Source organism: Choloepus didactylus, chromosome 3 (genome assembly GCF_015220235.1).
Source record: "Choloepus didactylus isolate mChoDid1 chromosome 3, mChoDid1.pri, whole genome shotgun sequence".
Lineage (NCBI taxonomy): Eukaryota > Metazoa > Chordata > Mammalia > Pilosa > Megalonychidae > Choloepus > Choloepus didactylus.
Genome location: NC_051309.1, coordinates 17,831,143 through 17,844,752, shown reverse-complemented (window position 1 = coordinate 17,844,752; position 13,610 = coordinate 17,831,143). Strand labels below are relative to the sequence as shown.

The window sequence follows — 13,610 nt, the reverse complement described above, 5'->3', positions numbered from 1 at the left end:
GCAGCCTTGGCCATGCACGTGAACTTCTGCTCTTCTCCCTTCTCCAGAATCCCTCCAACAGGAACTGTCAGAGCAGCGGGCTGCCTGCTCCAAGCACCAGAAGGACCTGGAGGCTCTGCAGGCTGAGCTGAGGGCTCCAGGGGGCTTGGGCAGACAGCAGTCCATCCCCCAGACCCCAGGGGACAGCGAGGACCATGCCATCACTGCAGAGGTCAGTGCCCCCACCCCACCCCTGCCACACCCCTCATTAGGGTGCTACAAGAAGCCCTGCAAAGGAGAGGCTCCAGGGGCCTGCAGACTCACATCTTCAAAGAGCACACAGCATGTTTTAAATGCTGCATGCTGTTTATATGAACTGGATACAGCGGTATCTCGGGGGTATTGGGGCCAGACAGGTCCTAGAGACAGTCTCCCCAAACAGACTCCTGGTCTAGACCTCCCTGTTCCCATGAATGGGAAAGATTTATTGTCACCCAGGCTCAAGGCTTGTTCTCCTTGAACTTCCTGGTCAGACTTGGCCATTCCTGACACGGCCATAGTTTCTACTCTAGCTGGGTACCAGTCTCCTCCTAACTGCCCAAGCCTCTCTCCCTCCAGTGCATCGTGGATGGCCAGCAGGTATTCATCGAAAGCACCTTGTGTATAGCCTTCAGCGGCTCCCCATTGCCATCAGAATAAGCTTCAGATGCCTTGGCCTGGCATTGCAAAACCTTCACCCCTGGCTACCACTGGTATTTGGGCCATATTCCCCCTCTGCTCATAAACACGTCCTCTGCATCCTCCTTAGGGGCCTTTGCCCCTGCCTGGAACGCCTTTCTCCCTGCTCCCGGCCCAGCTTATCCCTCCCTACGGGGGCCTTCCCTCTCTGCCCTCCGAGCTCCTGGGGCACTTCCCGTTGACCCAGCGCATCTGGCAGCTAGGATCTTCCGTCTTCTCCTCTTAGGGGCCCATTTCTTCCTAGATGTTCTTGTTTCCTCAACTGGATTGTGAGGGCAAGGCCACACCTGCTTCATCCCAGCCCCACTCCCAGCACTCGGCACCAAGTTCTGCCTGCAGGAGGGTCTTGACCAGTGTTTGTGACTGGCCATGGTTAGTTGCTGGCACAGCCCTGTTGAAGGTCGTGGGGCCATGGGGATCATTCACTCCAGATTTTGCTGATGCTGAGGACCTGAAGACAATTTCTATGTCTAATGAAAAATATTAAGAAACAATGACTCCCAGGGAGCATAGCCTGGTCTGTGAGGTACATCAGAGGGGAGACAGAATGTGTTCTAGGAAGTGGATCAAGGGGAACCTCAGGTTGCTGTGTGATAACCTACACAGGGCGGGGCTGGGGGTTCACAGCAGGGAGGAACAGCCCCCAGGAGCAGGTGTGAGACAGGGAAGAGGGAACCGAAATTCAAGGAGGCATTGGCACATTGGCTGGAAGTAAGGGATGCTCCGTCCTGCTGGGCTCTTCAGAGGAGCCCTATGAAATAATTCTCATTTCAGAGTCAAATGGTCGAGGACAGTCCCCACAGGGTGTTAACCTCCCCACTCTTGCTTGTCCAGGTTTGCGTGTGTGTATGTCCTCCAGGTGAGTTTCCACGGGCATCCCACGCCACGCAGACCCCAGAGCAGGAGACACGGGGCGTAGGCCACAGATTATCCCTGTGCAAAACTGCTCATCTTTGTGTGCCCTTCAGCCAGATTTGAATGGACTTGAAAACCCTAACTTGCATCAGTCAGGGATTAAATCCGACCCCATTTAATGTTGGTCAAAAATCACTGTGTTTCTGTTGGAACCACTGACATTCGAGCTTAATTTCATTCAAGAAGCATGCATTTGCTGCCTGCTGAATACCACTGTGCTGGGTGCTACAGGAATGGAAACGTGAATAAGATGGGGTTCCTTCCCATGAAGCGCCCAGCCCAGTGGAGGCGCCAGCGTTCAAACAAAATCAACGCGCTTCAGCAGGATCACGCCGACGCGGATAAGATGCGGTGGTATCAGAGCAGGGAAAGCCGCTCAGGGACGGCTTCCCCGGGCAGTCATGTTTTGGGAGGTGCGGAGGGCGCTCCAGGTGGACGGATGGGCAAGGGCGGAAGCCCGGAAGCATGAAACAGGCGGGAGGTTCTGCGTATTTTGATTTCAGCCCCAACCGTGGCTTCCCAGCCTTACTAGACCTTTTCCGAGCTGGGGATCTGCCTTGGGCTCCAGGCTGGGAGATGGCGGACGGGCCCCAGCACCTTGCCCCTTGCGCTTCATCCGCCATGGCGGCGCCTCAAAACGTCTCTTCCCGGCTTCCTTCTCCGCAGGAGGGGGGCGGCCCCGGCCAGGGCGCCTCCCCGACGGGCGCCGCCGAGCGGGCGCCGGGCGAGGGCTGCGGGCTTCGCGGGGAGAACGCGCGGCTGCAGGACGCGGTGCGGCGGCTGCGCGCCGAGGCGGAACAGCACCGGCAGGAGGCGCTGCAGCTCCGCGACCGGCGCAGGTGGCCTGGGGACCCGGGGCGCCCCCTCTGCCCCCGCGGCCGCCGGGCGAGCTCTGAGATCGCAGATGGGGTCTCCCCATCCGCATCCTCTCAAAGAAAGGCTTCCCATCCGCTGGCGTTTGACCGCGTTATCGCTTTGACCGTGAACGTGCTACTGCTCTAGGAATTCTAAATCTCAAAACTGCAGAAGACTTGTCCCGAAATTGAGGAGGGAACCCCGATTTCCCTGTAAATCAGGGAATCTACGGACTCGGACCTAGAAGGCACCCAGAGTGTCCCAAATCCAGCCTTAGGGAGACGGTGCACTGGAACGGTTCAGCCAGTGCTGTGTGGATGTCGGGGGTCGGCTAACCTCTCCCAAACTGTCCTTACCTGTAAAATGGGGATAATGCAGCCACCTTTCAGGGCTTTTGTGGAGTGCGGGGAAATGTACTTAGCAGGGTCCCTGGCATGAAGGAAGCACTCAGGAAATACGGCTGTGACTGTAATTACCTAATCCAGGTCGGACAGTTTCTCATCAATCTGAAGTCACGGCCTTTTCCCCCTTATTGGAAGGTTTATAACTACAAATTAAGTTTCTTTGATAGATATGTCCTAGTTCCAGGCAGAAGTTGTTCACAGTTTTCCCCTTTTGTCCTTTTAATGTCTGTAGGACCCTTTACCCCTAGATGTTTTCAGTTATGTACACTGAATTCTGCTGTGTCAACCTGGCACTGTGCTTTGAGTGTAGATTAAGAATGATTGTGATTAGTGAACACATACTCTGTGCCAGGGAGTGTGCTGGACATGTATTACCTCCATTCACCCTCGCAACAACCCTCTGTAGTGAGGACCATTGTCACCTCCATTTTCTAGATGAGGAGACTGAGTAGGGCGGAGCGTCCACGGTTGCACAGCCAGAGATGGTGGCAGCCACGGAGGATGCAGACAGCCCCACTCTACCCACCACTCTCTTAACCCCTCCCAGGTCCCGGAGTCCCAGCCTTCAATGATCTGATACAGAGCCTCAGCCTTCAGGCCTCCCTGCCAGCCCCAAGGGAAGGCAGTGTTTTTTGGGGGCTCCCCTCCAGAGCTGTTCTCCACCCCTGCCCCCAAAGGCTGCCTTTCATGCTCAGATTGCTCCTTCATAGAATGCTGGGGTGACAGGGTGCTGAGAAGGGGACCCCATGGCTCAAGAGCCTCAGGTCTCCTTCCCACGGCTGTCCTGACCACAGATTCAGGATCTTTCCCTCACCCATGGCCTCCAAACCAGGCCGCCCAGTAGAGGGGGGATAAGCCCAGTATCTGATGGGATCAGGGCCTGGAGCTGGGGTCAGCGCGTGCTTCTGTACCCCCACAGGTTGCTGGAGGAGGAGGAGCAAGCCCAGCGAGCCAGGGAGGTGGAGGTGCTCCGCCAGGAGCACCGGAAGGAGATGCAGGCCATGGTGGCCGACTTCACCAGCACCCAGGCCCGGCTGCAGGCCCGGCTGGCTGCCCTGGAGACCGAGTGAGTGAGGCCCTGGGGCCCTGTGTTGGCAGGGACCTGTGGGTGGGTACCATTTGATCAGGGTGACCAACTCTTTCCAGCTTCCCTGGGATTTTCCTGGTTTTAAAACTGAAAGCCCCGTGTGCCAGGAAGCCCCTTGGTCCCATGCAAACTGGTCGGTCACTCTTATTTTATAAGATCATGTCCCCTTTCCATGTCAGGCACTGGGATGAGACCCTGTGTGGGATGAGCACTGTCTCATGGGGTCCATTTAAGCCACACATTTGGAAGAAATCAGAATGATTAAGACCACTGTTTCTTGAACATTTGCCCTGTTCTGCCGTGCATCAGCTCATTTCATCTTCACAACCGTCCTTCAAGGTGGGAACCGTTATTCCCATTTACAGAAAACAGGCCCGGCGCTCCCTTGTGCGTGTGCGCACACACTCACTTATTCATTCAACAGACATGTATTCCGGGCCCATTGGGTGCCCCATGGTGCTTTAGGCTCTGGAGTCATGGCAGAGGACAAAACAAAGACCATGTTCTCATGGAGCTTACCCATTCTAGAGGGGAACTTAGAAATAAGCAAACAATTATTTAACTTCCTATCAGGTGGTGAAAGTTCTATTTTTAAAAAGACAACAGGATCAGGGTATAGACAGTGGCAAAGGAGCCCAGGGAAGGCCTCTCTGAGGAGATGACATTTAAGCACAAGGAGGTGGGGAATGAGTGAGCCAATCTAGAAGAAAAGCATTCCGAGCTGAAGGAATAGCAAGTGCAGAGGCCCCGGGGCCCCGCCCTGCATGACTGAAAACATTCAGAAGGCTCCTGTGGCTGAAGTGGAGGGGGTGAGTAGGCAAGCGTAGGAGAGAGGTTGGTGGGGTAGCAGGCTTGGCAGGGTGGGGGTTGGCGTGTTTCAGTTTCCCAGGCTGCTTAAGCACATACCATGCAGAAGGATGGCTTGTATAATGGGAATTCAATGGCTCACGATTTTGAGGCCAGGAAAAAGTCCAAATCAAGGCACCATCAAGGCAATGTTCTCTCCCCGAAGACTGGTGTTCTGGGGCTGGCTGGGTGATCCTTGGTCCTGGGCTCTTCTGTCGCATGACAAGGCACGTGGTGGCCTCTCCTGGCCTCTCACTCTCAGCTCTCTTCCGGGTTTTACTGAGTTTCAGCTTCTTACTTCCCGTGGTGCACTCGCACTCTCTCAATCTCTCTCTCTCTGTCTCTCTCTCTCTCTGAATTTCATTCTGCTTATAAAGAACTCCAATAATAGGATTAAGACCCATCCTGATTGAAGTGGGTCACAGCTTAACTGAAGTAACCTATCAAAAGGTCCTACTAAAATGGGTTCACACCCACAAGAATGGATTAAGTTTAAGAGCATGTTTTTCTGGGGTACATAGCTCCAAAGCACCACAGTGTGTGACCCTGCACTGGAAAGGAATGAGCGTGAATGTTCAGAATGCACTAAGAAGCCACTGGAAGGCTTGAACAGGAGTGATATGGTTTGATTTACCTTTAACAGGGTCACTCAGACTGCTGAGAGAAGTAGAGACTGGGAGAGGAGGTGGCAACAAGGAGACACATAAACACACACACACCTCCACCCACCCCCACCTCCCCACCCCCTGCCCCCTAGTTAGGAGGTGATTGCCATAACCCAGGCCCAGACAGGTGAAGCCACTTGCCCAAGACCACACAGCATAAAGTGAATTTAAATGCAATTTGTCTGACCCTAAACCTACACTCTTAAAAAACTGTTTTCTGCTGTCTCCAATACAAAGCAAATCATCTTAAAGTCACACATGACAGGTTTTACCAGCTGTCTTCTAATGGGCACTTACCAGGGGCCTGATGCCCATTATCTCATTGACTCCTCACAAGCACCCAAGTTCCATGCCTGTTTTAAAGAGAAGGGAGCTGAGTCTCACAGGTGAAATGACATGCCCAAGGTCACCTAGCTAGAGAAAAGCAGAGCCAGGATTTGACCCCAGTGCCATCTCCAAAACCCTGTGCTCTTACCAGCTACACACAATAGGTCAATTGATGCCTTCGTCCTTCCTCCCCCACCGTCCCACTTCTATTCCCCCTACTCCCTCCAAGAGTTAGTTCTCTCTTGCTTCATGGGGAAAAAACATGCCACACTCCGAGTCCGCCAGCAGATGGCACAAGGGCCGTGTTGGCATTGGCAGAACGTGCTGACTGCGTCCTTGTGGGCCCCATTTTCCCGCCCAGAGCCCTCCTAAGTGCACACCCAGGCATCTGGCAAACAAGGTTCCTTGGAATACAGCTTCAGAGGCACTGAGAAAGCTGAGTCTGGGCCTCAGTTTCCTCATTTGTGAACAGGGAGAGTGCCTGCCCAGGCTGAACACACAGGAGCCTCTCTGCCCACTTGTTCTGCAACTTTTTGTTGTAGAGCCCCTGCAGGGGACTAACTGCTTACCCTCTTGAAACAGGCTCAAAGAGTGTGGAGAGAAGCCCAGAAAGGGAGTGTCCAGGCCCGAGGACCTGCAGCTCATCAGCCGCCTGCAGACCCGGCTGAAGGAGCGAGAGGGGATCATCAAACAGCTCACGGTGAGGCTGGCGGGGCCCCCGCCGGTGGCAGTTCCAGCCCTACCCAGGGTGCAGGCTTAAAACCACCTTACAGAGGATCCTTAGTTATTGTTTTCTATTATAAAAGAACTAACTACTCACTAAACAAGTTAGTAGAGGAAAATAGAAGGCAAAAACATCATTCTACCAAGTCCATCAGTATTTGCCTTCTATTCACATTGATTCTATTTTTTAACCTGCAGAATTTAGGAAAATCTAGAATGGCTTGACTTATGGTTGGATTTTAGTAGAATCAATCAAATAATTTCTTCTTTATTGATCTTCCACCTATTTTCTAGTTTTCAAAGCCACCCCCGCCTGGGTTCCCTTAAAGAGAAAAGTTATCTCCAAGTCCCTCTGATTCTATATCCAGAAGCCACTGAGGCCCAATGGTCCCATCTTTGAGCCCCTCCTGCCCGTTCCCAAAGCCCATGCCCCTCACATCTGGGCCTCCTCAACTTTGACCAGAGCACTAGGCTCTTCCCCAGTCTCTCCTCATCCCATGCTTTGGTTGGAAGTTCTTACATTGCTCCAGCTAAAATCAGCTAGGACAGCTCACAGTGGGCTACATTCAGCTTGGTGGCAGTGGGTGATGAATTCACTCCCGGCAGCGCAGCCCACAGGGGCGAGAGCGAGTTAAGTTAACCACATCAGAAGGCCAACCACTGCCTGCCCTTTCTACCACCACCCGTGCCATGCAAGCCCCATCCACACCCACACGGACAATGGAGAATCTATTAACTGGCCTCCTCGCTCTGGTCTCACACAGCCAGAGTGATCTTAGGACAGGACAGTATCCGTCGGATCATGGTGTGATTCCCTCAGCACCTCCTGTGGCTTCCAGGATCCCTTAGAGTAAAATCCAGAGTCTTGCCCGCATGTCCATGCCCACAGCAGACACACACGCCTCCCTCGTTTCCCGCTCCCATCCCTCCACGCCACTGCCCCAGCTGCAGTAATGAGACAGCAGGAAAACTTAAACACCAACTAAAATTCAGATGGTATTAATGAAGGAATTATTGCCCACTTGCTAAGTGTGATAAAGGTATTGTGATTATGTTAAAGAAAAGGAGTCTTTATCTTTTAGAGATACATTTTGATATATTTAAAACTGGAATTAGTTTTAAAATAATACTGCAGGGATAAAAAGGGAAATTTTAGGTTGCATATAAGTTACACACACACACACACAGAGAGAGAGACTCAGAACTGTACAACACAAAGAATGAACCCTAATGGAAACAGCTGGCTAAAGTTAATAGCATAATTGTAATAATTGTTTCATGAATTATAACAAAGGTACTACACTAATGCAAAGTGTTAGTAATAGGGAAAACTGTGTGTGAGAGTGGGTACATGGGAACTCTGTACTTTTTACATGATGTTTCTGTAAACCTACAAGTGCTCCAACAAAAAAATAATACAACAGGAAAGGAAAAAGTGGAAGGTGGCACAGTTAGACAAGATTGGGAAGTGAGATAAAAGATGATTTTATGACTCTACTTGTGTGTGTTAGGAAATTTCTACAGTACAAGTAAGGCAGGGAGGAAAGAACATGGTTTTCTTTCTTTGCCTTATAGGTTAGTTTTCTTCAGTAGACTTCTCAGGTGCTACGAGTGCTTGAATCTCTACCTTCGTAGGCACTCCAGATGAGCTTGCCTTTTCTCTTTCTGTTTTGGGAGAGGGTAGGAGGCACAAAAGGCCCAGAAGCTAAAGGTACTTCCTGGAAGCTTCGATGGGTGGCGGCTGGATCCCCGCTGGCTTCCCCTCCCTCCCTAGACTTGGCTTCTCTCTGTGTTCTACCTGCACACCACCATCTTCCTGCAAGTCCCGCCCAGTGCTGTGTGTTAGGCTCAGTTGGACTCAGGCCTGTTGGTTTTCCAGGAGGAGAGACGGTTCCACTACGCAGCCTTTCCGAGCCCCGTGTCCCATCGGAATCGGTCCTTTTCTTTCAATCCTCATCCAGGGTATTTGACCCCTTCCATGAAGGTAAACTGGTTATTCTGGTTTTAATGTTCCTGTGCAATTTCTGCTGGTTTTGGTTTTCGCCAAGGCGACTGCAGCTTATTGACAGGCTGGTGTACATTCAGAAGAATCACTGAAAAAAGACCCACAGGAAATAGTCCAAAGTATTAGCAAACAGTGTTTCCATCTGGCTGGCAGGATTATGTGTGGCTTTCATTTTTTAAGGGCTTTCATATTTTACAAATTTTCTAAAATAAATGTGCCAGTATCAATAATGGGTACATCTGAGTGATGCAAGGAGGGTGGGGAGAGTAGAAATCTCCCACTCCTTAACCTGATTTAGTTATGTGGTTTGGGAATTTGTTACCATGAGCATATTCATTCCAAGTCACTTACATGCTTAGTCATGTAATCCTAAAAGTTCTTAAAAAAAAAAAAAAAAGTTTTTTTTATAGCTCACCCATCTGACCTGACCGAACTGATGAGCTCACTAATTGTCCTTATGTCTCCCTCTTAGTGTGACAAAAATGTAAGCTTCACTCTGGAAATATAAATGCATTTGTGGTCAGGTTGGGCCAACCCCTGCTGGGGGTACTCTATGGTATATGCATTTATACCTTTCTAAAACCTAAAAAAAAAAAAAAGTTTTTTTTCGAATTCCAAAACCTATCTGTCCCCAAAGGTTTTGGATAAGGGATTTGTGGACTGGAGCAAAATGTTTTAAAAAATAACATGTACATATACAAATAAAAGTATTCCCTTGTCTCCAACATAATTTGGGCTGGGCAAACCTTATTTGTTTTTACAGTAACACCTCTTTTGGGTGGCACTCACAGACCTTTCCTTTAATTCAAGCAGAAGAAGAAGATGGAGGACGTGCCCAGCCGGGTGGTCAGCGTGCCCAACCTAGCCTCCTACGCAAAGAACTTTCTGAGCGGGGATTTGAGCTCCAGGATCAACACCCCTCCGATAACCAAGTCTCCCCGTCTGGACCCAAGCCCCAGCTGCGGCCAGCCTTACAAACCCACCCGGTCTCTAGATGCTAAAACTGCCACCAGGTGGGAGGCGGAGCCACGATTTCATTTCCCTGTAGATAGGAGGGAAATCAGAATTCATTCCCAACACCACTAAATACCCCACATTTGGGCAGATCTAAAGAATATCAAAGCAATTCTTGCCTTGAACAGATCACAGTCCAGCCAACACAAAAAGGGGTTCTATAAGAGAAAGGAAATTTGTCCTTCTTTAGAAAAGGTACTATTCTTGGTACCAATTTCCAGACAGACTTTTTCCATGGATTATTAGACAAGGGAGAGCTCTCAGCTGATGATTTCAGCATGGGTTACACCAAGGATGGGCTTTCTTCACATGGGCCTTGAGCTTTGAGATCAAATTCTGGCTTTCCCTCTTCCTAGCTATGTGGCCTCAGGTAGGTCACTTGACCTCTCTGGTCTCCATCTCCTCACCTCTAAAATGAGGATAATATAGCACCTACCTCTTCAGACTGATGGGAGACTAAAGGAATTAATCCATAGGATGTCTTAGCACAGGGCCTAGCACAGAAGCCCTCAGAATATTTTCACTACTGTCATGAAGGTGAATTTCTCAAGATTTATTATATCAGCTTGGAATTTTAAGGCCTCTTAATCTGTGGGTTGATCATGCATGGTAAGCTCAGATATTTTTCTAGAACCCCTTTTAGCATGCTTCTCTTCCAAGAAACTTGTGATTTTCCCTTTGTTCATTCTCCCTCTGGTCCAGTCTTTCATTCAGAGGCAAATTTTAAATTCTGGGCTTTGAACTTGGCCTTTCAGAATGGGCCCCTTCTAAAGTGTTTCTGTTCCTGCCTGCCTGGTGCTATTGACCAAAGTGGAGCCACATCCCTTAAAGAGTCATGAGGGAGTCATGAGGTCATGAGGGAGTCCAGCCCTTTGTTTCACAGCTGAGGAAACTGAGGCCCAAAGCCCAAGGTGACAGCCGTCTGTGGACACTGCCAGAGCTGACTCCTGACCCTGGCTGCAGGCTCACCTCAATATTATGCGCCTCTGTTTACAGCTATGCTCCTATCGTTTAATATGAAGTTTCCCCAAATGCCAATAGAGACCCTTCTGCTAGATTTACACTACACCCTCTAGCCTACTCTCTCGTTTTCAATTTATTGGTGACTTTGAAAAAGCCATAAATTGTAATGCTATTACTATTTCTTTATCTTTATTCTTGGGGTTTACTGTCTAATTTGTGCCTGAAATAAATAATAAATATTGCAAAATACATCTTGTTAGTTTAGTAACCACTCAGTCTTAAATGAAACACTGGAGAACTTTCCGATTTCAAAGCAAGAGTTAGACACCCCTCCCCGTCATCCCTTACTTTGTTTCCAGCTAGTCAGGTTAGCTGGTCCCGTTCTAGAATCTTTTAAGAGTAAAGAAGTAGTTATCTTTCCCTGAACGATGAAGGGGTATTAAGTTGTGTATTGAATAATTGTTTAAAACTCTTTTGAAATAAGAAGAGAAATTGTGTTTGTTTTAGGACACAAGATGGTGAAACAGCCCAACCCAAAGAAGCCCAGCAGAAGCAGAGCTCTGCGCACCAGGAGTGGTTTACCAAGTACTTTTCTTTCTAAGCGGATTTTCCAGATCCATTACAAAGAGGACATTTGAAAACCACTTCTTCTTAAATATCTGATTGAGGGAAGGAACTAAAAGAACCAACCAATAACCTGCTTGTACTATGATTTGATGGCTAAAACCAGTTTTGGTATTACATTTCATACCATTTCATTGTGGCAATGGCTAATTTTTAAAGTTCTTTATGGTAAGATACAGTGAACCAGTGTTATCAAAAAGCACCCATGGGGATATGTCACTACATTACTAATGACCTACACATTGTGTTACTGGTATCTATAGATCCTATTCCGCTTTGCAGAATATCCGACTGTGTGATTTCCATCATCTACTTTAAAAATGGTTTCATTTTTCCTGAGGATGCTAGTCATCTCCACTTGAAAAGTTGTTTCTCAGTAAAATGAACAATTGCAAAGATGCACGTCTAACTTCAATAGGAAGAATATTAAAACAAAGCTCAAAATAACCAGGAAAGCCAATTAAAAATGACTAGGAATAGACTGTAGCAGAGCCTTGGCATGCTTGGATGGAACGTTTTGACTTCTGAAGTCCATGGCAGGTGACAGAGGGGCTAACACCTACCTCATACAGGCTTTGAGGATTAAGCAAAATAACGTGGGTGACAGTTACCTACCAGGATTGGAATTAAGGACTGCAAGGACTTTTCTGTGAGTAACTGAGCCTCTCCCCATCACGTATCTCAGTTTCTATGTCTGTACTGACAACTGGGGAATTTGTGAATGTTTCTAGACCATCAGGTGTCTACTGAACCCCTCCTCGGTCTTTGGATTTGGACCATTTGCCTCCTGGTTCATTTGCTTCTCCATTGCATGGATTTCGGTAGGTTCAAGGGAACTGGGAATGGCCACTTGTGGTGCTGACCTTGCTCTCAGTCCACAAGGAATTCTCTTACCCTCTGGTGGAGTGATGAGAATTGACCAGACTCAATACAACTTTCATTGAGCAAAATAAATTCTGAATCCTTTGGTGCTGGCCCTGCACGTGGCCCATGAGACAGATGTTTATTCTATGCACTGTCAAATCTTTGCTCTTTAAATAAAACACCAAACAACTGGGCAATAAAAATCATTGTGACTTGTATTGCTTTTGCATAGAAAGGTGAAAGTAGATGAAAACAGAGCTTGTGAATAGGAAGAATACATCACCTTTAAATAAAAAGCATCTTAATGATACTTATATCATTTTGATAGAATGACTTTACAGTATAAAACACAAATTAAAGGTTACTTTACGCTCTAATCAAAACACAAAGCTTCCAGTGAGATAATTCTCTAAATGCAAATGCCTTTTACCAGACATATAACATGCCATACCATTTTTCAGTACCAAATATTTTTCTAGTTGTCTTTTTATTTCCTATTTAGGGTGAGCATCTTAGGATTGCATTTTTTGGTTTTACACAAAATTATCTACAGGTAGCTCTATTTGTGTGTTGAAAAATTTTCCCAACTCCTAATGACTAGCGAAGTAGACTGAAATACTACTGCTCCTTGTTAACTCAGCAAGATAGCTGCTACAGAGCACAGAATTTTGTTGACACCCTACATCTATTTTGACTCCTTTTGTGTTGCAGGTGAGCAAAAGGCTTTATTACATTTCTAGGTTTTACCTGCAATGATTAAGTTTTTGTTCTAAATCTTTACTTGCTCTTGTTAAAATTAAAACTTTGAACAAATTTTGGTCAGATGTCAGTTTAATTAAATCAATTCATGAATTGGGGAGCCTCCAACCACCATGAATAAAGAGAGCAATGGGATTTTTATAGGCAGAATAAGCACAAATACATTGGGAGAGAATTTTTTTGGTTAGTGGACGACATTTGGTTGCTTGACAAGGAAGTCAGCTGGCCTAAGAATGAGAAAGTTAGCTGGCAATAACTGTTTGGCTGTATTTAAATTTGTTTTTATGGTTAACCCAGGCATTTACAGGAAATAGAAACTAGCTTAGGTTTTTGGTTATGCTGACGTGGGGCTTAGCATGGGTGCCTCCTGGTTGGGCTGACTAGATTTTAAAAATTTCCCCCTTTTGATCCGAGCATTAGTGCCAGTCTGTTAGCATCTGCTGGCTTTCATAGGTGATTAACCCTAGGTTACAAATGTCAAGGAGTTGGTTGTTTTTTTTTTCTCTTCATGTTTCTGTCATTCTAGATGGACAGACGCCATTTGGAGAGATGGCTTGGAACAACCATTTAACACTTCAGAGAGAGGATACAGCTCGACAGGTAGAATATTAGGATTAATAGTAAAATGCCTGATGTCTGGAGTATGCTTCTGAGCCAAGAACCTCAGGACCCAAATCAACTGAAATCAAAGAACAAAGAACACTATCTGAGGAAGGATTTACTTGCTTGAGTCATGTGACTTGTTTGACTATTTCATGTAATTGCATTTTGACAACCCTAGAAACGTTTATCCAGGTGGTACTGATAATAGAAAAAAACTCCTTGCTCAACTAGCAAAAAGT

General features: G+C 47.6%; 1 protein-coding gene across 1 annotated transcript in view; it reads left to right on the top strand.

Moving 5' to 3' along the window:
- FAM184B (family with sequence similarity 184 member B) overlaps nucleotides 1-12,216 on the top strand; it is a 116,830-nt gene extending 104,614 nt beyond the window's left edge. The window contains exons 12-18 of the mRNA XM_037831410.1: nucleotides 48-211; nucleotides 2,299-2,471; nucleotides 3,811-3,957; nucleotides 6,399-6,516; nucleotides 8,419-8,523; nucleotides 9,358-9,557; nucleotides 11,029-12,216. Of these exons, the coding sequence (XP_037687338.1) occupies nucleotides 48-211; nucleotides 2,299-2,471; nucleotides 3,811-3,957; nucleotides 6,399-6,516; nucleotides 8,419-8,523; nucleotides 9,358-9,557; nucleotides 11,029-11,122 (1,001 nt within the window). The 3' untranslated portion in view covers nucleotides 11,123-12,216. The remainder of the gene's footprint in view (nucleotides 1-47; nucleotides 212-2,298; nucleotides 2,472-3,810; nucleotides 3,958-6,398; nucleotides 6,517-8,418; nucleotides 8,524-9,357; nucleotides 9,558-11,028) is intronic.
- Nucleotides 12,217-13,610: the final 1,394 nt, after the last annotated feature.